At 38.2% G+C, this 27,007-nt stretch overlaps 1 protein-coding gene across 1 annotated transcript in view; it reads left to right on the top strand.

Annotated features, from left to right (window-relative positions):
• The window catches only part of LOC107089267 (zinc finger protein ZIC 4-like), a 106,313-nt gene that overhangs the window by 5,391 nt on the left and 73,915 nt on the right, over nucleotides 1–27,007 (top strand). Inside the window, exon 2 of the mRNA XM_015381951.1 lies at nucleotides 14,864–15,059. Coding sequence (XP_015237437.1) covers nucleotides 14,984–15,059 — 76 coding nt within the window. The 5' untranslated portion in view covers nucleotides 14,864–14,983. The remainder of the gene's footprint in view (nucleotides 1–14,863; nucleotides 15,060–27,007) is intronic.

The raw sequence follows: 27,007 nt of genomic DNA on the forward strand, positions 1-27,007 counted from the left end.
GATAGATAGATAGATAGATAGATAGATAGATAGATAGATAGATAGATAGATAGATAGATAGATAGATAGATAGATAGGATAAGGATTTGGTTCTGCATTTCAAGAAGACCTGAAAGGGTCTGGGCAGCCGATACACTGATAAGTCTGTAATGTATTTTGTTGCAAAGCCATTTGGCGATTCACAGACTAACAGAAGAATTTAATTCAATTCAATTCAATTCAATTTCAATTCAGTTTATTTATATAGCGCCAAATTCACAACACGTCATCATTTTTGAAGGTCTACTCTTTAAGATCTAGGGAGCTAGTGTAATGACTTTTGCAACAGGGTTAATGGTCTCAACTTTCTTAGTTTTAGTGAGGTTGCAGGCAGTAGCATTTTGGATCAACTGCAGCTGTCTGATTGACATTTTAGGCAGACCTGTAAAGACACAATCGATAAATGCATGAATTCCTTTTTCAAGCTCATGGTGATAGGTTCTGCATTATATTTTTAAATATGGCTGTTGTGCAATTCATGTAGTAACAGCTGACAAAATAATATTTGCTTTGCTCTTCTAATGCCATGTACCTCATATACTTATTATGCAACTCTAAATTTCCCGAACAGATATGTTTTATGGATAATACAGATTATTTCTGTCTGATGTTGAGTTACCAATTTAAACTGTCTGTTATTAACTCTTTTCTCATAATTTCTATACAAGATAATTTTGATGATATATAACATCTCTCCAGAATATGCCTCTGCCTACAGGAAGCAACTGAAGAATTATCGATAAAATCCTACAAGACACCTATACATTTCTAGTTACTCAGATTTACTATGACTGATGTTAGGTGTAGAATCAGACAGGCTGAATGATAAAACTTCATTAGTTGGTGTTCAATCAAAAATATTGTTCAAGGGTGAGCATACAGCCGCAACCTGGTGAATGTAGCTACTTTATAATAATTTGTTATATTTTTTTTCTCATAGATTTGTTTGTCTTTAGTTAAATTAGAAGAGATCTTTATTATGCATTTAGCAGACGCTTTTATCCAAAGCAACTTACAAATTTTAAACTTATCATCAATATGACATTAAGTTCTCTAGATGAAAATCCCTAGTCAGAATCAGAATCCCGAATTACAAAAGTTTTTAATATTGTGTAATTATCAAGGCAATTATGGACATTTTTCACAGCTTCTGTAATTAAATCTGTATATTCTTGGGATGTATTTGATACTGATATTCCTTCTGTGTACTGCTACATTAAGCCCCAGTTGTATTTAGAGACCATAGTTTCACCATTAAACCTAACAAAACTGCAAAATAGTAGAGGGGGGTGGATGGCAGCTAGGCTGGCTTCATCAAGCTATTTTGGCACTGGTCTGTAAACCTTTAAGATAACTTTCTTCTTTACAGCACGTAAAAGTGAATCAAACTTTTCTGCTCTCACAGTTTAGCATTTGCAGTTTCCTTGTGGCAGCCCTTTCATCGTTTCAGGGGTGGGGCCTGAGTATTTCATGTGATTCTCTATCTCCAAAAAACCCCACAATTACATCTGGCACAACTCTGCATGAAGTAACGCTTTATAAGCCTTTGTACATCCCGCTTTGAAGAACCGCGGCCTTCTATAAGTTTGCGTTTTGTCCCCCTCCACCCCTCTGTTGTACAGACACCCCCCCTTTATTCCATCCCATCCCCCCAGCTTGAGACAGAAGACAGAATGTGATGTGTCGTCTCCCCTCAGCACACAAAGCCTCAGTGCATTGGACACACCTTGGACGGCACAAAGGATGAAAAGCACGACGAGGCTTGGACACGCAAGACCACGCTGCCAAGCCCGATAAAGACGCTTCAAAAGTCGAGCAGCATACACTGGCCTTCTTCCTCGCTGCTCTTTTTCTCTCTCTCAATCCCTTGGCCTTGCATTAGGAGAGAAAAAAATCTAACAAAAAATAGGCCAACTGAGTAAAAAGATAATTTCCTCTCATCCGCTTTTACCCATATGAGATCTATGAATATAGTTTTATACTTAGGAGCTTGTAGTTGTGTCTACAGTGGCCTAAACAGAGTAAATGTACATGTAAACACCGAGATTAAAATTTTGTGTTTGCCTGCCTGATCCGAGGATTAACCAAAAAACATTTGGACTTTAAAGCAGCCCATAAATTAAGTCTATCAGCTGTTTCTATTTGCATTATCAGTGAAGTCAGACAAATACCATGGAAGATATCACTCTTTTACTGTTGACACCTTTTTAAATATAGTCTCACTTATAAAGATATGGTAATACGGTATAAACTTGTTTTTTTTAAATAATATAGCTAAAAATTATATTTTTCTCCCTCATCATTTTATCTTATTAGTGAACAAAAGTGTCCTGGTATCATAACATACGACTTTTCACCAGTAGCACCCTCCTCTTTCCTCTAGCTTTGCTCTCTCCCCTGCGCTGCCACATCGAAACAGATGGCGTTTTATGCCGGGCACAATCAAGACTATTCAGCGTCAGGCTGGGCAGGCCCTCCCCACCTGTGTTCAGCCCAATCATAACCTAATGAACACATTGGGAGCAGTCTGTTCCAAATTACTCCCAGTTGGAGACAGGGCCACAGGTAACCCTCCCCATCACACTTTGCCCCTTTCTCCACACCTTCCCTCCTTTGCTACAGTTGCCTGGCCCACCCGGCTGAACCAATATTGGCTCCAGTGCTCAGACCCCAGTTCTGACTCCTAATCAAATCAAGATTCATATCTGTGTGCTGTCAGCATACCTACACACAGCTCAGGGAGGGAGTGTATGCGGTGCAGGCGTATAAGTTACACATGGGGAGATGTAGATTGACAGCTAAAGTGTTCATGTGTTTGACTGGAATTGGTTTTATTTGATATAACTCTAGGAGCTGTTTTTTCAGGGTAATATATATAGCTGAGCTTTCACTATTAATTGTCTACCCACCTGTGAAAGACCACACTGATAAAGGACCATTATACGCCCTTAAAAGAGACTTAACCACATCACTGCTTCCTACAGTGCTGGTAAAAAGTTTACAGAAACTCATTATGGGCATGAATGTCAATCTTGGGCCTTTAACATTAATCTGAACTGTTCTTACTACCAGGTCCGTTTATCATATGATAAACAGCTTAAAAAGCAAACATTTTCGAATCTAATATGATGAAATCTTTAAACACAGGCTCTTATCTATACATATTTTACCACTAATATATAATTTAATGTCTCTTGTCATCCCAACTAAAAGATTTTCTAACAGGGTTCTGATATCATTTTGACTAAACACTCTTCTTGACAGAATTAGTGAAGTTATTTCAGATTTTCTGGCTTCCTAAAATGAACCTTACTTTGAGGTCGGGCCAATTCTAGAAGCTTAATGTGTGTCTGCTTTAAATATTCTAAAGCTGTTTTTGATTTTTTTCGGACATTTTCCTTTTGGAACTCCAAACTGGGTCTAAGTTTCAATCTTCTAAACCACACTGTCACCCTCAGATAAAAGGAAATGGGTTCCAAAACAACTCTGGCACCACCTCTTAACGTTGCATTAACTGGAAACTATTGGAGTAAAAGAGAAGCCAATTTAAAATAAGCTTGGACTGAGAGGAAGCCAAACCAGGAAAAAATGCCTTCTGGATAAAGATTTTATAGTCAGACTAGAATAAAAAATATAATTATTCTGCCAAAATGGCAATATGTGTTAAAAGTAGTCCTAATGAGGCTTTGAAACCCAAGAAGAACATGCCACCTGTCAAGGATGCAGATGATGGTGGTGTTTCATGATGAGGGCCTGCTTCCTGCCAGTAGTGCAAGTACACAGCCTAAGTTTTTTCTTACCTTCTTCTGACCTTCTCACATTATATTGAGCATAATAACATTCTCTCACCAGCTTTTGCAGTGAAATAAGCCCATCTCTAAAACGCAGAACCCTTCTCCTTCTGGAACACTATGGCTATTTGTTCTTTCATATCGTTGTTTCACTTATTTTTTTCAATAATATTTCAAACCATTGTAATGTTACTGTATATGGACTTCTAAATGTGAAGATAGTAATGCAAAAATGATGCCTTGTACACCTTCTGTAAAATTGCATTAGTAAAACAATTTGGAAATAGTTTTATTATAAAACCTAAGATGAAACTGTACATGATGGATATAACTAATCTACATGGACATTTCGGAGCAGATCCTTTAAGACAAGCCTGTTCAAACTCAGACCTTGAGGGTCGCTGTGCTGCAGGCTTTAGAGTTTTGCTTCAGCGCAGATGATTTCAATGGATAGCTTATTAACAGGTATTTACTGAATGGCAATCACCAGAATCAGCTGTGCTGAAAGAGGGAAACCTCTGAAACCGGCAGGACATTAGCCCTCAAGGTCCAACTTTGAGCAGGCCTGCTCTAAGCTTTATGAAACCATTCCACCATAAAGCGAAGTCTAAATATATCTTTTAAACCCCAAATTGGTACTGTATTCATTTCAACATTGATAAACTGTAAACGTCTCACCTTAACTGTATTTATTTCAGGTTTAATTGCAATAGTTTAAATGTTTTTGAGAATATACAAATATATATATTTTACTGTCAAATAAACTGAGTATACTTATATCTATAAGACTATATGCTGTTTTCTTGTTGATGTGTGTCAGAACAATCTAAAGGGCAGTTGTGGGTAGTAGGCATTTGACACCAGAAGTGTGCTGTACTTAAGAGGCGCTGACATTCTGATACACCCTGCAACATCCCTCGGGGGCAAAAGAATGAAACCGGGGCGCATGACTCGTCATGTCCCATCAATCGCCATTGGATCCCAGTAAGCACAGGCCAACTAGCAGCTGCCGCTTGGGTGTCCATCATTGGTTTCGACAGGAGTTCTGCCCCACTGGCTGCCCTTCTTCACTGTCCCTCTGGTCAATCTGCACCTCAATTGGCCTTGTGCTGGTGGGTGATGCCTGCTCCTTCTGTTGCATGTCAAAAAGAGCCAGGAGCCACAGAGGAAGTGCAAATATCCTCTAATAGCCTTGATCCAGATGGATGCGCCAATAACAATAGACCCCGTGCCTGAGTTTTGGGGTTTTTTTGTGAATGAGAAACACACAGGGGCCACCACAATAACACACCAAAATTATGCATGCGGGGCAAGTACCATTGACATGTTAAAGAGCACAGGCAGTTGCTATGATAATTAAGTTAGCTCATTCCAAGACAGAGAGCTCTTTTCTCTTAAACATGTCTTTAAAGGCACTTTGGTCACATAAGGCAGGCTTTAAGACAATTGCTTTATGAGATGGATATAATGGAAATAATGGATTCGAAACATCACAATCTCCCCAGTCTTTTGACTAACATAAGGACGAATATTGACCCAAAGACAGAATGCTGATTGATGGAAGTGCTATAGAAGTTTGCTTTGTGGTTTCTTCCATAGGATGGTTCAACACAGGGGCCAATTAGGGCCCCTGGAACTGTAGAACCAGTCCCGGACCCTGTTATGGACCCTCTACACAAAATACTAAATCAGTTTGGTATTAAGATTTGGCATTGACACCGAACTTACCTCCCTTGGATTAAAGACATTTTACCTTTACAGTGGAAACTTTTTTAATCTTTATAATTTAACTTTATCAATGATTTGAAAATTAGGGTGTTGTCGTTGTAGCTTCTGTTGCAATTATTTGGGTTTTCAATTTTCATCTGTTAAAGTCATCACAAGTAGCTTTATGTCTTTATGGCTCGCTTTTTATATTAAACAATTAACTATTGGGCTTTTTTGTATATTTTTTAAATTTGGTCTTGTTTTATGCCCTCTTAAAAAAAAACCCAAAACAAAACAACAACAAAAAACTGTTCCCAATCTAATCCCCGATCCCTATGGTAAAGTTGGTCTAGAATCACCACTGGTTTCTTCCTGTTATTACGGAGAGTGACACTTTGAGTATCTGACAAATTCTTATAATACATTATTTTGAATCATTATTAATTCCTTGAAAGGGTAAAGAAAGGAATTTGGGCTTGAATCAATGCTCTTTTTTTTTTTTTTATTACACTGTAATACCACACGTGCTAAGAGTAAAGAATGACGTTCTTAAGCAAACAACACCGATGGCATCCCGTACAACTCTTAATGAGCTGTACGGGATGCCATCGGTGTTGTTGTTTTCTTAAGAACTTTTAACGGGGATGTTTGGTTACATCAAGGGGTCTCTGATCACCTTTCCACCTCCATAGGGTCACAGTCAGAGTGGCAACTTTGTGTACCGCTGGGGCATGTTTGGCCAGTAAAGTAAAACCAGGAAGCCTTTGAAATTTAACCAAAGCCTTTTTAAGTGAGAGGTTGGAAGTTCACTCCTATTTGGAAGTCTCCAAAGCTTTCTTTTCGGACACACTGAGCTAGGTCAGAGACATCAGAAGGCAGTTTCTTCCTGCAATTTATGCAGCTGCAAGACGCACTAAGAGTCAAAGTGTCTGAAGTGCAAGTTAGTCTTTCTGAATATTAAAATCTTTTCTGATAATGAGAAAATAACTATACAGTAAAATAATTATTTTGAATTATTTCATGATGCTAATTTAAATCTTTAAAAAAAAAATTTTAAATCTAAAAAAATTATGTGTGAATCCCTCTGTATTAAGATACCTCTAAATGATGCGCAACGACTTCAGCAGTTCTATTAACGCTCGAATGGTCTGTAATAAAACGGTAGAGGCAACCCAGGCCGGCTATGGAGAAGTCCCATGCAAGGTTAGGTTGTAAAACATCATCCAAAGAGTTTACCATCTAATAGAGCAATCCATAATTTGAAAACTTAAATAGAATGGGTCGACTGCAAATCTGTCTGTTACATAAAAAAAAAAACAAGACAAAAGTTGTGTTTCAAAGGAAGCAATGGGATCTTGGCCACAAGGTATAAAATAAAAAATACAGGCAATCAGTTTAATAAAGCTCTTTTTTTACTTGTAATTCTAGTTTATATTTTCTAGCATTTATAGTGTAAACTTTATTTACTGTGATAAATTTTCTTATTAGTTTAATTTCTAAATTCTACAAAGTACAGTGTCAGAAAGCCTTCATACAATTTCAATTTACAAATACAATTTTTTTTTTATTTGCAGATCATAGTGGCAATGTATAGTACTTTGTTTAATACACCACAGAACATCCCAACAAAATGCAAAAATCTTTTTTGAGCATGAGAAATTACAAAGAACATTAAAGGATACAAATACTTGTATGTTTCCCAGATGATAGGAAAAAATGTTTTAATGAATCAGTTTGTACATGAAAAACAAGCCTTTATTGGTCATTAGTCTGTTTATTTAAAGCATGCTTCAATGCTTGAACCATGTGTGTGTGCTGCCACATTAACTTTGCATGTTTTAACTAATTGGTGACAAGCTGCTATGACAAGCAGGCACTGAGTGAAAAGATTTCAAAATGCGACTCTTGCACTTTCAAGGCAGGTCTTCTGTTTTAACAAGATGCTAGTTAATGGTTGTGCTTTTATGGTGGTGGCCGCATGTATAATTAAACTGCTGTAGTATTTGTTATAAAAAATCCCCAGGGGTGCAGGAAATGTTGCAGGAGCCAATTTTACTCTGAGCTGTGGAAAATTAAAATCGTCAAACCTCATACTGTTGTTTTGACATCATTCCAATGTTTATGGATTTTCCTGTGTGTGGTTGAGGTTTTGCTATTAAGCGCCTCACCTTGTGTTTGTTGGGTGAACAAAGGTTGCAATGTTTGCACAATGCTGATTGTCCCTTCTGGGAGGTCTAGCCTCCAGTGCTACTTGTTGAGAAACATATTGCCTGTCTGCCAGTAATGAATGTCTAGTCTTTACCTAAATTGCTTTTAAAGCATAAACCTCTATTAATGATATTCTATTAATATATGGCCCATGATGCTTCCAGACTGAATAATCCACGCAAATACAAGCACTGACCCTGGAAGTCACAACATCTCTAAAGTTTAAGTTTTATGTAAGATGTTAAGGTACACCAATCAAGCATTCTGGTCACTATTTTGTAAGGCTGCATTTGTGTGAGAGAGAGCAGTATATGTCTTACAGCTCTGCATGATTTTAATAATATTTCACAAAAAAGGCAAAAAATTCCCATAATGTTGACTGAAATCAACATAATATAACAGAAGGCTACTTTTCTGGACTTGCTGCAGCTTCCTGTTCTCTGCTGAAGCCTCCCTTTTGTGGTGACACGTGTACACAGCAGCAGGCATCTGTAGAAAATACATTTTCTGTTTTTTGGAAGCTCAATGGATGTTCTGTTAATGTATGGCCCAAACATTCATGAATACCTTTTTCTGGATTGTGTTTCACTGTGGGAACACAGAGTCCTTCCTTTGGCTCAAACTATCATACTAAATGCTAATGCAATAAATTGAATATTTATTGTGAGCATCATTGGAAAAATACATTTTCTTTTATATTCTTACATTTATCTGCTACGGAAATCGGAATTATCAATCAAATTGCATCTGAAAATAATACTTTCATCTTTGAAGAAGATTTCTCCAGGTTCTGTATTGTCTCTGTATTAGTTTTAAACACCTCTCCGATTCTAAAGAAACCCAATGCTAGTTTCCTTTAATCAAGGATAACTTCCACACTATAAAGTGTTATCATCACTACAGCTTGGCAGCATTTGGAAAAAAGATAAGATTTTTTTCTTTCTGTCTGGTCCAATTGCTTATCAGGCTTAGTCAAGGGTAAACCCCTCTGACTAATCACCACATGATTTCCAAGAGTATTTCCAGCAACATGACATTTGCACTGAAATATAAGTATGATAACTGGAATTATCATTTTGGAAGGAGTCACTCAAGACTTTTTTACTCAGAGAAATCATTGTGACCAAAAAAAAAAAAAGACCCCCAAAAACGAAATTAAGCAGCACTTCATTTTTCTTTATTGAGCGAAGCAAAACGTATTAAGAATTAATCACTGACAAGGATTACTGAAGTTTAAGGTGACAGCTTGTTGGCATAATGTAATGCACTCCAGACATTGCTTAGATAACTGATGTCAGATTTACCTGCTTGGCCCCGGTGATATCTATGGTGATGAGCCGGGGTGTTATAGTCTTGATCTCACCTCTACAGCGCCAGTTCCCTGCCATGCTTATGACTCTGTATCTATGCTAATACAGGGATCAGTAGGGTGGAAAGCTCATCTGGCTTGTGCTTTTTGGTTTATCTTATCACTCTGCTTACACTGCTTCTGTCTGCACTGCATCACCACATATCAGCCATGCAAATTAAGGAAAAGCAGGCTTTGTACTCATTTTTAGATTTCCATCCTATTTCTCTCCTTAAAATACATCTGTTTCATTAAAGCTAAATCAATTTATCCCTAGTTGTGAACCAATATTTCCTGCTAAATATGGCATTAAACCTTTGATGAAATAAGTAAAGTAAGTGGGTTAAACAGCTTCGGAATATTTAAAAAGCTATAGTGTGCTTACTGCTGTAGTAATCGGAGGAACATCCAGCGCATCCTTCAGATCTGAAAAAACAACAACGATCATATAAAGTTGCTTTCCACATGGTAGGTTTTTGGTCAAGAATAGGTCAGTTCAGACAGTAAATCCTGTCTGACTTACCTACCCCCCCGTCTTAGCCTCTTTGTCTTTATCGTACCCACCCTCCCTGACACGATTGTTTCTTATCGTGTATTTATTTGTTTAATCCACCCCTCCCCCCATAACACTTGGCGACCCTCACCCTGTGCACGAGCTGCCTGTCTGGCATTCCCCACGCCCCTTACTTTACCAAATCCTCACCCATTGCCTCCCCATCCATATCCGGCCCCAGCCGCAGTGCAGTGGGCGGATGTTGCTTCTAGAGCCCAAGAGCTTTAGATGGAGGGAGAGCAGACCCCCACCTCACTATTTCATCTCCACATCCCTCCAACTTGCATGTGGCCATCACTAGTCATCCTATGTGCACACTGTATAAATAATGGATGCATTAGCATGCATGAATTTGGTTTTAGAAAGGGGGCGGGAATGGCTTAATTCATTATTAATCCCCTTCAGGGCACAGTGGAACGTGGCTGTTGGGACCCTTACTAAAGCCTGCCTACGATGTTTCCTAAAAAACTGACAACCAACAAACTTCACAAACCAAACTGTAAAGGGAAATTTTTTTTTTTTTAATCACAGTTTCTCCTTTTGGCCCTTCCATGCAGTCGCCACAATTTTACATCTGGATGATGGGGTAAACTTGTGTTGTCCTCACAAAAAAACTTAACTGATAATCTGGAGAAACATGGATAAGATGGATCTCTTTAGTTTAAAGTTTATGAAGATATGAGATATGGGTTTCAGAGGACAAAGGGGCAACAAACATCTCCTCCAACAAAAAAAAATAAATATCCCTACGGAGCATCACATATGTGGGTGGGTTGTATGGAATTATATTATTTTTACACTATATTGAGTATTTAGGATATTGCATCCAATAATAGGCTAGAGGCTGGCGAGCATGTGTTTTAAGGAGATAAATTACCATGCAGTGCATTAGCAAGGCACGTAGGCTTGACTGTCAGTGTTGCATCCGCATGTGTTTATGAGAATGATAGAAAATGTGTAATTTCGATGTCAGTGTGAGTCACAGTGAACACCCCGTTGCACCCTCACACCCCTCTCCCACCACTAGGTTGCACTGCCTGCTTCCCGCTCCTCCTGACTGATACAGATCCACCCAATAGTTTACAGATGATGACTCCAAATGAAAAAAACAGCACATTAAAAATGCTGCAACATAAATAGGAATGTTGTGTATTAGCTTAGGGGAACCCTTAAAACCCTCCCCATACTGTATAATAACCTCCCAAATGGTGATCCAACAGGAATAATCCTCACACAAATCACACTAGCATATAAGTACAGAAAATATATGTAAAAAAAGTCAAACACATCGTTATTGTTTGTTAATCACGAAATATAGTGAAATACTCAAAGACAGTATAATAAAGCGCTCAAAAGAAAAATCTTACTGCAACAAAACTTGGGGACAACACAAGTTTCCCGTTCATCTAGATGTAAAGTATTTGTGCAGCAAATCCTAAAGGTGAACCCCATTTTGCCGCATTACCCATACTGTTTCCTCTGTATCAAATTTGATCAGGAACCAGTTAAATAAATGGGGCTTTCTTTAATAAGCTGATACGTAATCAGTTTTCAGAGATTGGGGATTAGGATCTTTGAAATTTAGGTCTGATAAACAAATATCTTAATCCTCTTTCAGTATATAACAAATGCAATTTTTCATAGTTACTCCAAAAATCTGCTGTTTTGATATATTAGCCTTTACAAAATTCCTGTACAGATTTATAAACTGTCTTTGGTTTAACATCCAAGTAGAAGATTGTTGGGTCATGTGAAACTGTACTGTTTCATATAGAATCATTTGTTTAGGCATGAAGTGTTTTGCAAATTTAGCATCTTCACCTATTATCTACTAAGTTGTTAGAAGTTGGTTAGAGATACAGTAGCAGGGCATAATTATGGTGGGAATGAGTGAGATTTTAAAGTCACAGCCTCGAAAGGACAAAAAACTCGCAGAATAAAAAATGAATTAAATAAGCTGATCAGAAAATATGTATATATAATGTTTTGACGCCTCTAAAATGATAGCGGATCCATATTTTGTCTCTTATGAAAATCAATATTGTGATATAGGCTACATCTTTCTTTTGCTTATTCTCAGGATTGAAAATGAAACTACCGTTAATTTGGAATGGGCAAAAACTACAAGTAAGATGGGCTGACCTGATTATGAAATGTAGTAAAGTGAAGACTCAGAATATTAAGAGATAAAACAGTATAGGTTATTAGTAAGTACAGCAATTTAGTGAAAAGAGACTGTTGTTGAGATTTTATTGTGTGAAATATAACAATTGAAGAGGACTGAAACACTTTTACCAACATTGCTTGAAAAGCTCTTTTATATTTAATCTAATTTTGGACATCTCGGTGGAAATTAACTGGAATTTTCTGATTTAGTAAGAGGCCAAAGCTTAAGTGGAGTGAACATATGATTAAATCACATTTAGTATTGCCATGACAATATTAAACAACATTATTTTGTTGTTTTAATTATGCAGCCCTGTTGTTATTGAATATATATATTTTTTAGCACTGGGTCAATTAGTAAGAATGAGGGGGTAAGGAGTAAATGGGGATTTTTCCATTGTGTGCGATAATGTGTTGAGAATCTAAAAACACAACTTCAATAATCCATAAATTTGTGTTTCAGTAACTCATGATATGACATTTGACGGCTAAGTTCTCCTGTCACATGCACTTTTTAGCATTTTTGAAATGATATACGCTCAGGCAGCTAGGGGTCAGAGTCCTTCTCACTACTGTCTCTCAGTCGGAGTGGAGGCAGCTAGGGGTTGTGTTGCTGACACATGGAGGACCAGGGTTTGTGGAATGTTCACAGCTTAATTTTTGGATCTCAGGCTCACGGCACGGGGCTGCTTTCTGGTTTTGAAACCAGTAGGCACCACACTGTTCCTGTGAACTTTGATCAACCTTTTAAATTCCTCTTCCTGTGCAGGAAATTGAAGTATTGTGAAGTATCAGCATGCAGATGGTCATCCATCTCCAGGGTCTGAAATGAGACGGGCGTAAAAGTGAAAGGAGACCCTCTGTGGATCAGAGATGGGCTGCTGGGCTGGAGTTCAAAGGTGAAGAAGAGAAATCTAGATGATGAAAGAAGTCAAAGCTGCCCCTCATTCTGTCTCTATACCTGAACTTTGGTTTACCTGGGCGGTAGAATAGAACCTGGAAGGTTTTGGATACAAATCATTTTTATAGGGTTCCAAAAAGTTACAAGCCTGCATCACTGTCATATCTTTTATTTTGATGAATTTTGATCCATTTTCCATAACGCGTATCCCAAGCGGGGTCTCAAGGGGCTGGTGCCCACCTCCAGCTGTCTGTGGGCGAGAGGCAGGGTACACCCTGGACAGCTTGCCAATCAATCGCAGGACTGTTGAATTTTCATTGAGATAAAAAAGAAAATACATTGTTATTTTATTCATGTAACATTCAGTTCTACGTGTAGCCTTACTATTTTTGTGTTAGGAAGATGAAATGCTTCAACATTTTCTATGCACAAGTTATATGTCAAAATATTTGTATTGCAAAAGTAGCAGTAAGGGCAAAATACTATACAAACAATAAGGATCGACAAGTTGGAAACTGGAAACGTATTGGAGTTATTCAAGATAAACTGAAAGCAATGTAAAACTTAAACATAGAAACTTCCTACACAGCAATCTTTAAGCCCACACTCTGTGGCATCTTTATTAATTTAATATATTTCAATAACTGCAATAAATCACCTTCTATAGGCCTGGAGTGGGGGCTTTAAATTATTATATTTGTTTTATTTGGATGAAGAGAGTTCTGCCCAGGGAACACCCACCAAGGGGATGGCACGCTCACTCAAGAAATGATGAGAATGATGTCAGTTTTCTAAACAAATGTGGCCATACAACTCTGCTACCTGATGTCTGGTATGTAGATTGATATCTGATATTAAATAAAAGGACAATCCTTTTAGGGAACCCTGAGAGCTCTTGTTCCTCTTTGGTGCGAAAAATAATTCTCAGATTGGCAGGAAGCAGTTATATCTGACTGAGCAAAGATTAATGAAAGCTTATTCTACCTATAAAACATCCAATATTTTTTGTATAGCATTAGGGTCACCTTAGATTTAGAAAAGCATGGGAGATGTAAAATATAACCTTGTCATATGATGGCCAAATTACTGCCACTGACGAGAGAAATATTTGGACATACATCAAACATTAAGCTATAAATCGAACTGGATGAAGCTGTTGCAGAACCGCAGAGCTCCTTCAGTGACAGAGTGCTGAACCCCAAATGCACCAGTGAGCGTTATCACAGATCCTTCCTCACAGCAGCTGTAAGACTCTATAACTATCACTGTTCCCAACAACCTAAAGAACTTGCTACATTCATTCAGTTTCTATCTTAGTCAATTAAATAACATGGTGCAGTCATTGTTTGCACATCTATGATGTTGCTGCTATCTTCAAATATCCATTACTGTAAAAATTTCCATAGTGATTATATATATATATACATATATTCATTTTCCTGGTGCAAAGTTTACAGTACAGTATTTTATTGTTTATATTATGTTATCCTTATACATTTTTCTATTTGTGTGACCATTTTTTCTATTATCGTTTTGCTGCTGTAACCACCAGAATTTCCGCATTATGGGACAATAAAGGTATTTTCTATTCTATTTCTATTCTGAGAGCAGTCGGAGGTGATGCATGCAGGAGCCCCAAAACTGGTGCAGACAAGGCCTAAACTTTAAGGTATACCTCTACTTAAGAAGTACCCCCTATTTTTTTATTGCACCCATGAATCAAATTACTTGTCTGTCCTAAAATTCACTTCAACAATTGTTCGTGAACTTGTTCAACTAAATATTTTCATCGTGTTAGTTTCTCTCCAGATATTATTTTGCAGGACATAAACGCATTATGTGATGATGCCTTTTTCATTACATAACACCGGCTGTAAATGCGTAAAGCGCAGCAGGAAATGAACGCTGTCAGCGCATCACAGTGGGAGGATGTGGATGTGACCATGTAAAAGTATAGAACATCGCTGTAAAGAGGGGGAAACACCTCTGGAGGGTACCTGTCATTTTAAAGAGTATCGCGCGTCTGCTTTGGGTTTCGGTGACTGCCCTGCGGTATGACCTTGTGAACTTGGCTCTGATTGTTCCCCCTGTCTTGTCTCTCCGGACACCCTTGGCATTTCAGGGAGTTTTTTTTTTCTTTTTTTTTACAGGCTTAACCAGGCAGGAAGTGACATCAACGAGTCCAAACTAAAAATTATGTCGCAGGGCGAGCTGTCTAGGATGTCCAGGACCGGTGTTGGTTAAAAGAGGAGGATACCTACCCCAAGGTGATGCTCCCCATAAAGGATGCAGCAGGGTGCCACGCTGGGGGAGGCAGACAGACTGACAAGACGCGAGCGGGGCTGAGTGAGTCGCCTGCTTGCTGTGTGCTGATGCCGTCACTTTCATTCATGCAAGTTCAAATATGGTGCCATACTTTGCCCCCCGTCTGAGCCGGTGACGCAGCGCGATAAGAGCTGACGGAGGGATTTAGTCCGCGTTGCTCTCAGAAACCAAACTTCTGTCATTCCAAATTGTGACAGAAAATGGAAGGAAAGAAAGGGAGAGGAACTGAGAGCCATGGGTGCGCTTTTGCGCGTTTATTTTCCACAATAATTGTGCGTCTTTTGATTCATTATTCCATACCTCTTTTTGTGGCAGCTTAAAATGTGCATTATGAAAAGTCTATATTGCTCGACATGCGCAACGAAGATGCGGAAATGTCTCCCTGACAGTCGCATGTAATCTTCTTCCACTATTTGTGCGTCTCATGCTCACCAGGGAAGCTCTGACAGACCCTGCTCTGCCCAGACTGAGCACCGCAGTCACGTGGTTTCTGTTATTTGCGCTGACGTCAGGTGCATCCAATCATGGAGGGATTTTATACCGAGGTTTTAGACTTATTCTTAAACTTTGCTGCTCAGTGAGCAATGCATCTTTTTTCCCTCTGAAATTTGAATAACAGCCATTCCGGTGTCTGCTGCTGTATCCTGACTGCTACAGAAAGAGATACAGGGTAAATGAGCGCATGAATCCAAGATAAATGAAAGCAGTGTTTAAAACACTCTCTTATTCCACCAGGAATTTATTTCTGATTAGATCAAACATTATTGGTTAAATAAATTGTTTTTTGTTTTGTTTTCTTTATAAAGAAAGCTATTTTCACAATCTTTGTTACTGCAAATAAATGCTTAAACATGATGGGATTTTTGGAAATTCCATGAAATTTCTTAGAGGGTTGTTAAATAAAACAAAATTATAACTGTACTTAAATATGTCTAGTGAAAAACTATTTGTATTGTTGCAGATTCCTCCTGGTTGTGTTGTTTGTATTTTTGTCACTGCTGAATGTTTAAGATGATCTGACACACGTTAACCCTTTATAGGGCAAGTTATCATTTTTGATCACTTGCATAACCCCCAGCCCCCTTTTCTAGAAGCACTAGATCTATATCCAGCCATTCAGCAAAGATACTGCATGGCTGGACATCTTATTTTGGCATTTGACCAATTAGATGAGCCCTTGAATGATATGTTACCTACTGTAAATTAAGATGGGGAAAAAAAAGTTAACAAGTCAAGAAAAAAAAGGTAAAAAGCTAATTAAAAAGTTAAAAGTGCCAGTATCAACATTAATACCTGTAAGGTTATGTTGTAAAAAAAAAAAAATGTTTTTATTTTATTCAGAGTGTTTTTCATGTATTTCTTATAGAAGCACTTTTGTTATTTTTCTTAATATATTCGGCAACTTGGTGTTTCTTGTTATTACATTGACATGAATTTTTGCCATTAAAAGATCCATATTTTCTGAATGTTACAAAGGTGATAAGATCTTGTCCTGGATTCCAATGGCTTGAAATTTGGATTTTTAAAGTATTTCACTGAGTGCCCTATAAAGGGTTAATAATAGACTGAGTAACTACAAATCCCCTTTTTTAAATGATCTCAGACTCATAAAGGAAGTAAAACTACCCAAGCTAATCTGCATTTTAATCATTAATTAATTTGGCTACATTAAGACCTGATCATAATAGACATAGAGTTAAGAAATCACTTAAATAGCAACTTTGTGACAGCATGATAATATAATTTCTCTTCTGTTTGTAATTTTAAAGGGCCTATATCATACAAAATCAACTTTTCTTTTTTTAAAGATACTTTTTAGGCTCTAGTAGCTTTGAATTTTTATTTTATTTTTCAGAAGTAGGCAAGCAGGAAGTGGGAATAGAGAGAGGGGAAATTTATTTTATTTTATTTAACCTTTATTTTAACAGGAAGTCCCTTGAGATAAAATCTCTTTTTCGAGGGAGACCTGACCAAGAGGCAGCAGTACAATAAGACATATAAAAACACATAAAAACAACATAATAAAATGCATAAAAAAAGCTCAAGGCTGTGATGGCTGCATCCAGGAGTGAAGGCTGAACCAGGTCGTCTGCGTGTGTGTGAGACAGTGAATGCAAATGTGCCTGCACCCCTGCCGCAGAGACTCTGCTCCACCTCTCCAAAATTGTAGGTGACCACAGACAGTGCCACAGACAGGAGTCAAATCTATATCCATTCTACACTATCCTTATTTCCTGTTTGGTACCTTACATGCTTTTTTTGTTTGTATGTCCGCCATTGTGGAAAACAACTCGTGAAGTTGGACCAGCTAGAAGAGCAATGTGCACGAGAACGCTGGGACCCTTTTCCAACCTGGATCCCCGCTCTTTTTCCCTCCATTGTCGCATAAACTTGCCCCCACTTCCTCACTGCCTCGGGCCATATCTAGACCCACAGCTAGTTTGTGATTGTCCCTCTTGCGTTGTGGTGTGAAATAACATAGCGCAGAACACGCTTCAATATTGGGCATAAATCAAAAATATCTGCAACAAGCTTACTGCGATACACTGCTGCGGGAATATAAAGAGTTCTTAATGCCTCTTTTGTGCATTTAACCCCTGCAACACTGCGGCGCCCTGAGTTTTTTTTTATTTTTATGTTTAACTTTTATAATGCTATTCCTTCATCAAAATCATCCTCAGAGTGGTCTGTTGCTTGATTCATGAATTTCAGAGTATTTTGAATTCTGCCCTCTGAGAAGCATCCCCTCCTTGTCCTTGAACATGAGTGACCAGGACAGGTCTATCTAGAGCTGTCCTTGCTTGCCACTCCAGGAAGCAGATACCTGGGCTTAGATGTGCATGCCTAGTAAACCAAATGCCCTCTCTCCCCGATCAGCTGATGTGAGGAATTATTCAATAATTTCCACTCAAAGTTGAGACAAAGTGGGTCCTTAGGTAGCTAATCTGCAAAGGGATAGAAAGTGCTCTTTTTAATTAGCATCTAAGTTGTGAAAATGTGTTTTTCAGCTGTGAGAGGTCTTCCAACGAAGAAGCCAAATCACCCGAGGTGGTGTGAATTGTGACATCATGAAATTGGGATACCCAAACAGGGAGAGGTGGCATTGTGGTAAGAGCAAATGTCTTTCTTCCAGGTTGAAAGAAAATGACTAATATTTTTAACAAACACATACTCTGTATTGCACGTATTGCAATCATACAAATGCCGATAAATGACTTGCTTGAAAAATATGCTGAAGGACATTTAAAAAAACAAACAAACACAAGAGAACTAATTTAATACTCTCTAAGCATTTTCAAAGGCTTGCGGAAAACATGAAACAGTGACAATTAACCTTCCTAGGACTAATTTATTCTCAGAGCCCATGACGACTCATCCAGGATGTCCCAAACAAACCCCAAAACAGCAGCTGTACCACCAAAGGCCTGGCTTGCTTCAGTCAAGGTCAATGTTCTTGCCTTGCAGTTAGAAAGGGCCTGAACAAAAATTACTTTTATGGAAGAGTCACCAGGCTAGGTCTTGATTAAAAACATATTGGTGATGCGCATGATTTGGGGGAAAATCTGAAAGTAAAATCCTTTTTGCAGCACTTTAAAACTGAACAAAAGAATTTATTTCTATTCTTCTTCAATGAATAATACAGTCAAAGAAAATGGTTTTAAAATAAATAGATTAATCAAAGCTGGCAGGTTCTTAAATAATAAATTTTCATTAAACTTCCTACAAGCAGTCTACCACACGGACACACTCTGTTGCCATCATAGTTTACCAGACATTAAGTACATAAGCATTTAAAACAAAGATATTCTGAAGAGACTACCATTGACATGTCTGTTTACAATATTATCTTAACTAGTGGATGGTGCGTCTGATTCACCTAATTCACATACACCTAGCTTAAAGGTATTGTGGAGGTTCTTCGCAAAATTCTGAAAGGCCCGCCCTCTACGATATAAAAAAAAGAAAAGAAAGTGCATGTGCACAACTCTGACCTGCTCCCGAGAGGCAACACCTATTAATCACGTGCAAGAGCATGCACTAGCTCCTTTCTCCTCGTGCACACTCTGTTTACTTGCTGTTTGCATCGCTCATACACGCTTACTTTAAAAAAAAAAGATTTTTAATTTTTTCCACTTTGTCAGTAGCCTGGGTGCCATTTCGAACTTAGTCCCGCCCACAAAGTTTGAGGTCGGGAAGTTCGGTCTGGTTCTGCTCCATAGTAGCGCGAGTATTATCGCCCACTGTCAGGCGATCCAATCACATTGTCAGGGCGGGCTTTATACGATGATGGACAGATGATCAACAGTAACGTAATCAACCACGTGACCAATGCGTGCTTGGGTGACAACAATAATGGCTGCCGCTGGAGAGTTTAGGTGAGTAGATTCTGCTATTAGGTCTGTTCTAGAAGATATCGACAGCAAATTAATTTTAAAAGAGGAACAGAGAAACGCGATCAAGGCTCATCTTCTTATTCTAGGCATGCAACTGCACGCTTTGATTTTTGTGGACAACAACTATGCCTCGCTTAACATACGTCACGCACTCCGTTGCTCTTATTGGTTGTAGGTCTATCCAATTGAGTGCAGAGGCATTTTTTTCCTGGTTCGTTCGAAACACGCCCCATAATCACAGCTCTATGGAGCAGTATCAGACTCATATTCTGACTAGAATTGAGTCGGACTACGTCAGGCTACTTTGTCAGACTCACCACCTGTAAGTGAAAATGGGGACGAGCACATACAGTAGGACAACCTAAGTAAACATATTACCAGATTGATTGACAGTTAGAAGGAGCACTTATTTTGATGATCCACCCGGAAAAAGAACATCATCCACTATACCTTTAATGCAACATTCTGGTGTGATTCTTGACTTGGCAGTTTACATTAATTGTTTTCTTGGCACAGACCTTGACTTTGAATATAGTTTTAGCAGGGCTAAGTTTGGGATGATATCAGACAATGTTTTCTTTCTGCTCTATCTCTTACAAACTCTGTTTTAAGCCTGCCCTGAATATTGATCCTGTTTCCAGCTGTGTCCAAATTTCATGCAATGAGCTGTTTAGTTACATTTGTGATTTAATGGTGGAGGTTAGTTTAGTTAGTGGTCAGCAAACTTATAGTTTTTTTACTGATAGTTTCTTTACAAGCATGAAATCAAATTTACTTTTTATGGTAGGCGTACATTTTGGATTAGATGAATCTTTTAAACTGGAGAAAGATATATGCTGTAGAGTCATAAGGGTTGGAACTATGATTGGATTGAATGAATGAATGAATGAATGAATGAATGAATGAATGAATGAATGAATGAATATTTCAGACAGTTTATTAAAAAAATACAATGTAACACATGTAAATAGTGTACAATTATTAGCATATATAGCTATGTCATAGTATAATTTAGTGCTTATCTCTGAATAATCTGAATCTGTGGTGGGCGAAATGTATTTAATTATACATTTTCACATTGATGATAGTTACCGTAATCGATTATTAAATTAATAGTTTCACTAATTTAACAAGCGATTAATCGTTAAGTGGAGTATAATAACTCCAAAGCATCCAATCAACTCATAGAAGAAATAAGCTAAATCTTTAAATTTATGGTTAGAAAAAAACTTTTTTGATAATAACTCCAGACAGGGTTCATATTTTCTATGAACCAAGGTTAAAGTTCTTTTAACATGTAAAATAATTTTGTTCCCATTTCAATTTGCATTACAAGTCTTCATACGGAATGCTTATTTTAAACATATAAAAAAAAATATTTTTCAGATCATCGTTTGGGGTATCCCACTTTACATTTCTTGTAACCCAAGCCCATTAGGATCTTTACACTGATCTGATGTTGGAAAAGAGGAAATATCTCCATATCTCCTAATCTAAATCTTTAGGATTAAATATCTGTAATCAGTAATAATAGACTATTCTGCTTTGTAAAATGATACATGAGCTGTACAGTAGAGCTACTACTGTACAGTTACATCTGGCACGTGTGTGGAGCAGCCTGTGGGATTACTGGTGTATATAACTCATGCCTCCGTAGCCTGCCTGTCTGCAGCGATAGCTTCATTATTCATGGTTGCGTGTAGACAGCAGCGCTTAATCTCTGGGCAGCCTGTGACTCTAGAGCTAAATGCCTGTGCACGGTCAGCCTGTTCTGGTTCTAGTTAAGGAGAGTGGGAGAGAAGGAAAACTGTGAGAAAAACAACTTCAACAGAAAGGGAACATCAGCCGAACACCCTGTAACATTGTGGCATTTTGGCCAAGCAATAATTAACCCGACTGGACTTGTGAGAAGAACTGTAGATTCTCGTCGCTGAAAGGATCTTGGCAGGGGGCCTTTTGGTGCTTGACAGGTGCAGCATGAGAATGGCGTCAAGAGTTTTAGGGAATCTAAACCCGAGCTGAGTCTAAACAACGGCGTCTCGTGCTTGTGGGGTCAGGTGCCCTCTTTGACCCCCGAGGGCCCTAAAACACAGACCGAATCATCCTTCTGCGGCAAAGATAATCAGTGAAGAAAGCTTGAAATTTTAACTTCGGTGCAAACATGTAGACTGTAATTTATTTTGGTTTTCCATCATAAATTGTACATGAGGGAGAGCTGGTTTATGATATGTTTAAATTATCCTTCTGCCATAACTCTGCTTTAGTTGATAAATCTATATTTGTGTCTAGGCACTGAGAGGTCTAAGATGTGGTGGGACATGTTTGGAGTTGCACTTTTCTCCTGTCCTACTTTATCTGACTCACACTGAAAGAAATTGGCAACACTTTTTGGTTAAACACCCATGTGTCCGATAGCATTATACAATGCCCCTGAAGGAGCTTTGATCATTCATCTGTGATGGCAGTGCTACAAAAAAATCCTGCAATGATGGTTTTTGACATGTTTTTTAAGCCAAGAATCTGCTGTGCAACAAGAAAAAAAAGTCTTGAAATAATCTGGAATGGTTCTGTACTGTAAGAGGGGAACACACAACTCATTGTGCTGGCCGTTAGAGGGAGAAAAAGCAGTGGCGCTCACCGTGTCATGTTTTTTCTCGCTTCCTGCCTGTAATGCTTGAACTCCATAATCCTGGTTACAGCCATTACAAATCCTGCTGCCTTGACTTTAGACCCCAGACAGGAGACAGGCTCTGCAACTTGGTTTCATTTAGCATTCCTCTGAGCTTTACGGGCAGGTGTTTAACATTACTGGCAGGATATTTATTGGCAACTTTAAAGGCAACTTTTTTGCTTACCTCTCAATTAGGGCGCACACAAATACAATGCGTGCACTGTAGGTGCAAACGCACACAAACAAGCACATGGCCGTGCTTAAAAACAAAACATGATGTTTTAGTTATAATTTATGTTTTATCCACATTTGGTTCACAGAATACATTTTTAGGTACATAAACCCATCCTTTGGACAACTCTATTCTGTCAAGCAAAAAAGTCTGTAATGTAATATACATTTTCTTTAATTAAAATCTGAACAGTGTGGTACGCATTTATGTTTAGCCCCCACTGGGTCAATTTATTTTTTACTGTTGCTGAAGATGCGGGTCTATTGAGGTTTGTTTCTATCATCTCTGCACAAAACAAGACCAAAAGATTTGTCTTATCTATACAAAATTTATCAAGCTCAAATTATTTTTTACAAAGATAAAGCTGATGAGTGATATTTAGGTTGGGTCTTTGACTTGGTCCTTTTTACTTATTAACATGCTTTGATCTAAACCAGTCTACTGCAGCTCGGGTGGTACGTTTGGGGTCATGGCATTACTGAAATCTAAACTTTACAATTTTTCAGCTATCAGTTTTTCTTTTAGAGATTTCCTGTATGTATCCTTTTTCATTTTACTCTGACCAGCTTCCCTGTTGCTGCATAACAAAAAGCACCCCAACAGCATAATGCTTCAACCAACATTCAAAAAAAAGGTTTATGTGCAGTATTAGATTTCTCTTAGACGTTTTGTATATTGGCTGTTAACTTTAAATCTAGCATTTATCGGACTGGAGCATTTTTTTAATGATTAGACTTGCCCTCTATATGGCTTAGCTTCAAACTTCAAACATCTATGATTGCCTTTTGTATTCAGAAATGTTTTCTTGCAGCATTTTTACGAGGCCATTTTTGAGAGGTGCACGACTAGTTACCTTGTAAAGAGATTGTCCCACTTGAGCGGCAGATCTCTACAGCCCCTCCATAGTTACAGTGGACCTCTTGGCTATTTAGCTGATTAATGTTCCTTGCCCAGTCTGTCAGTTTAGTTGGGCACTCATCCTGTGATGGTTTTAAGGTTGTGCCATACCATTTATTAGTGCTTTGTAGGATCATCAAACCCTGGGCTACTGCTTGATAATATAACCCTTCTTGAATGTTCTCTACGAATCTCTCCCAGACAAACCTTTTAGCCCTTCACAGAAAGTCTGTTTTACAATGAAATAAAGTCTAAAAAACAAAAAAAAAAAGAAAACAAAAATGAAATAATGTCTCACAGATGTGAACTGTTTACTAATACGATGACATGTAAATGCAGGTTGTTCCACTGGAGTTCAGTTTAAGGTGCAAAATCCAAGGTTGCTAAATACACGTTGGCCCCCATTTAAAAAGAAACTTGGAAATAATGATAACATAATAATATTATCAAAAATATTATTACATAATAACTAAAACTCTTTGTGACTGTTTATGATGGCCCATCACATACAATCCAAACAAATTCCATTGAGATTTGTTGATGAACGTGACAAAATGTGAAACATTTTTCTGGGTGTGAATACTTAATGTTGTGGCTATTTGCTCCCATCTAGCTATTATGCAAGCTTACAGTAGGCAATGATGCAACCTTCAGAATTGCAGGCTTGATAGGATGTGTAGGCTGTAATTGCTAAACTTTAGCAGGCCCAGTGGCTGTGATGGGAAATTCTCAAATCAAGGAGCTGCCTGAAGTCTCGGACAGCCTGTGCTGTTGCCCTCTGCTGCATGATTACTGGCAGCTGGGTGAGCCATGTCAAGTGGTGGGCTGAGGAAATGTGAAATCCCAGATAAAGCACGGGGTCTTAAAAGCCATGAAGCTCTAGTAATGAGGAAAGTGATGGGAGTTTGGGGTTTGGGTGTGCTAGGCAGGCAGAAAGCAGCCAATACTCTGCCTTGCAGTCTGCCCCCCTTCATGGGGATGTGAGAAAGGGAGGAATGGCTAAGGTGTTTTTATATTTGACTTTTCTAATCCTGGATTGAAGAGGGAGCCACCATATTCTAACAATGTTAAACTGGTAGGCAGGTCAGAACAGCTGTAGTTATGCCCAGTCTAAATTCTCCAGGGTCGTCCTCAAACATAAATCATAAACACAGAGCACATCCTGCCAGCGCCTCTCATGTTTCCCAGGGTTAGTTCCTTTTGAAAATAACCATGAACCCTTTGTAATATGGCTATGCATATGAGAAAGTTGAATGATTCCTGATATTAGCTGCAGCCTGATTTCAAACTATCCTGGAGCTGCTTGATAGTTAAATGCATTCCTAGTTTTGTGGAGGCCATTATTCCTGCTTTTTAATCACCCATTTGGCTTTTATAACCTCCTCAAGCCTTAGTGTGTGGCTAAGGGGGAACCACATGTGGGCGGAGAGCATGGCCTGTATTTACCAAACAGCTAAAAGTCCTATAGTTGGCTACAGTAAAAGATAAAAGCAAAAATGCACAACATATTATCGAGTCATAAATGTAAAACAGTTACTTATTTGTCACATTTTCCCAAGGAAGAAACTGTGCAGGAAATGTTGGGTATGGAACCTTTAAACTGCTAAACACTACTTGTACATTCTGATACTACATTTGGTTTTGAAAAATAATTTCCAACTGGCTTGAAGTTTTTATTTTTTTTTATTTTTATTTTTTTTACCAGAGCTGTAAGAAGACCAGAGATTAAAGAAAATAAATCTGTTAGTCCTTTTCTTTCTAAAGATCCTCTAAGCATCCCCTTTGTCTTCTCTTGACAGCATAGTAATAAATCATTCCAAGTAAATAATTGCTTTTGATGCATCTCATAAAACAGCAGCTGTCTTTTTTCAAATTCAACCAATTTTGAAAATGTTTTAACTCAATTTTCCCCACTTTATGGAAGGTTCATACAAAAGCAGTGAGATTTTTTTCAAATCTTGTGTAGCTTGTAAAAATGATTTCAACAACAAGAAACGAATATTGTTTACTGGATCAGTGCAATATTGAATTTGGATTTATAAAAGATGTTGCAAATGCGATATATGAACATATGACAACATTTTTTTAAAACCCCTAAAATATTACTTTAACAGGTTTCTTTTATGTATTTCTTTTTCATATGATGGAATTTCTATAGCATTGTTTTCATGTGTGAATGTAATGTGACACATAGTTTGGACTATGTAGTAGTCAGAGTCTGCACCCAAGAAAATTTCCTTTGGGACAATAAAGTTCATCATCAGCATTTGGTAACCTTTCTGCTTCTATTTTGTAGCTACATGTAAACAAACAATTTTGTTCCCAATTACCTATTATAACTACACCTGTTTTTTATTGCTGTATAATCTAAATTCCTTAACAATATAATACTGGATGATATTATTCAGTCCAATATGGACAAACATTTAGATTTCTCAAAACGCCTATTAGAAACGGGCTGCAGTGAGCAGCTAAGGCAGGAATCTCTCGAAGGAGAGATTCAGGTTAGTGACCACGTCTATCTTGAGGAGGAAGATAGCAAACTTGTGAGTCACTAACCTGGTCTTATAGTTCAGTCTGAGCCCAGAGGGTGATGGTTCCAGCCGCTAGGCTGCCAACACGATTTGGCGGATGCCTAGAGATTCCCTGGTTTTGATGTCTCAGAGGTCGGAGGACAGGCAGGAGATCAGAACCGAGCAAACAAAGGAAGGCAGGATAATCCGGAGGAGGGAGCCAAAGCTGGTGTCGAAGATGTTTTCGGTAGTAAGAGCCAGGTGATCTGAGGTCCAAAGAGGTACTGAAGGGAAATCTGGGACGGTGTCAGGAATCAGATCTAGGTTTGGTTCACAAACAGGCAGAAATCCAGCAGGAGTCCAAGGACAGGTCAGGCAAACAGATCAGAATGGGGACAGGCAGGCTCAGAGGTCAAAGGGCAGAATGGGTCAGGATTAGGCAATCAGAAATACAGGTATGCTACACTCTCACCAAAGGCTCGAACAATCTCGCACTAATAACTGGTCTATGGCTGGTTTAATAGAACCTGAAGTAGGTGGATCAGATGAGAGGTAATCAGAACTGGGCGGAGAAAAGCAGGTGACTGAAATGAGTAAGAACAGACATCAGCACCAAAATCCTGATACTTTTGAGTTTCTTTTTCTTTAAAATTTTTCATATCCTGGAATAGCCTTTTTATTGAACTTAAAGTATTCTCAAGTAATCACAAATCAATAGTAAAGAAATAAAAAAACTGGGCAATGCACAGTGCTCTGCAAGACTTTTATTTTACGCCACTGATACCAAAGACAGAAACACAATAGCATTATAGACAAACATGCTCTGACTTTTAACTCAGCCAGAGGAAATTACCTAATTTAAAAGAATCTATGAGTTGCCTAATGCTAAACTAACAAATGTAAAATGATTGTCATGTTTACAAAACGCAAGTCAGTTTAGAAGTTACTCTTTCTAGTTTGAGTCAAAAAATAGAAAAACAAAACAAAACATGGAGACTAAGCATTATTAAAAAGCCCCCCTAATCCCCTTTTATGTCACAACTGTTGGAAAAAGGCATGCTACAGTATCCTCTCGGGAGCCAAAACGTGTGCTAAAGTGTCCTCTCAGGAGTGAAAATGCTTGCTAAAGGCTCCTCTACAGTGAGGCGTGCAATAAGAGCCCTTTTTTTTTTCTTTCTGCCCCCCCCCCCTCAAAAACTCTGTGCATGCCACTGTTAAAAAAGGATATAGAATGTTTCATAAAATAATACATTAGGGAAATA

Source organism: Cyprinodon variegatus, unplaced genomic scaffold (genome assembly GCF_000732505.1).
Source record: "Cyprinodon variegatus isolate N-32 unplaced genomic scaffold, C_variegatus-1.0 Scaffold245, whole genome shotgun sequence".
Taxonomy (NCBI): Eukaryota; Metazoa; Chordata; class Actinopteri; order Cyprinodontiformes; family Cyprinodontidae; genus Cyprinodon; species Cyprinodon variegatus.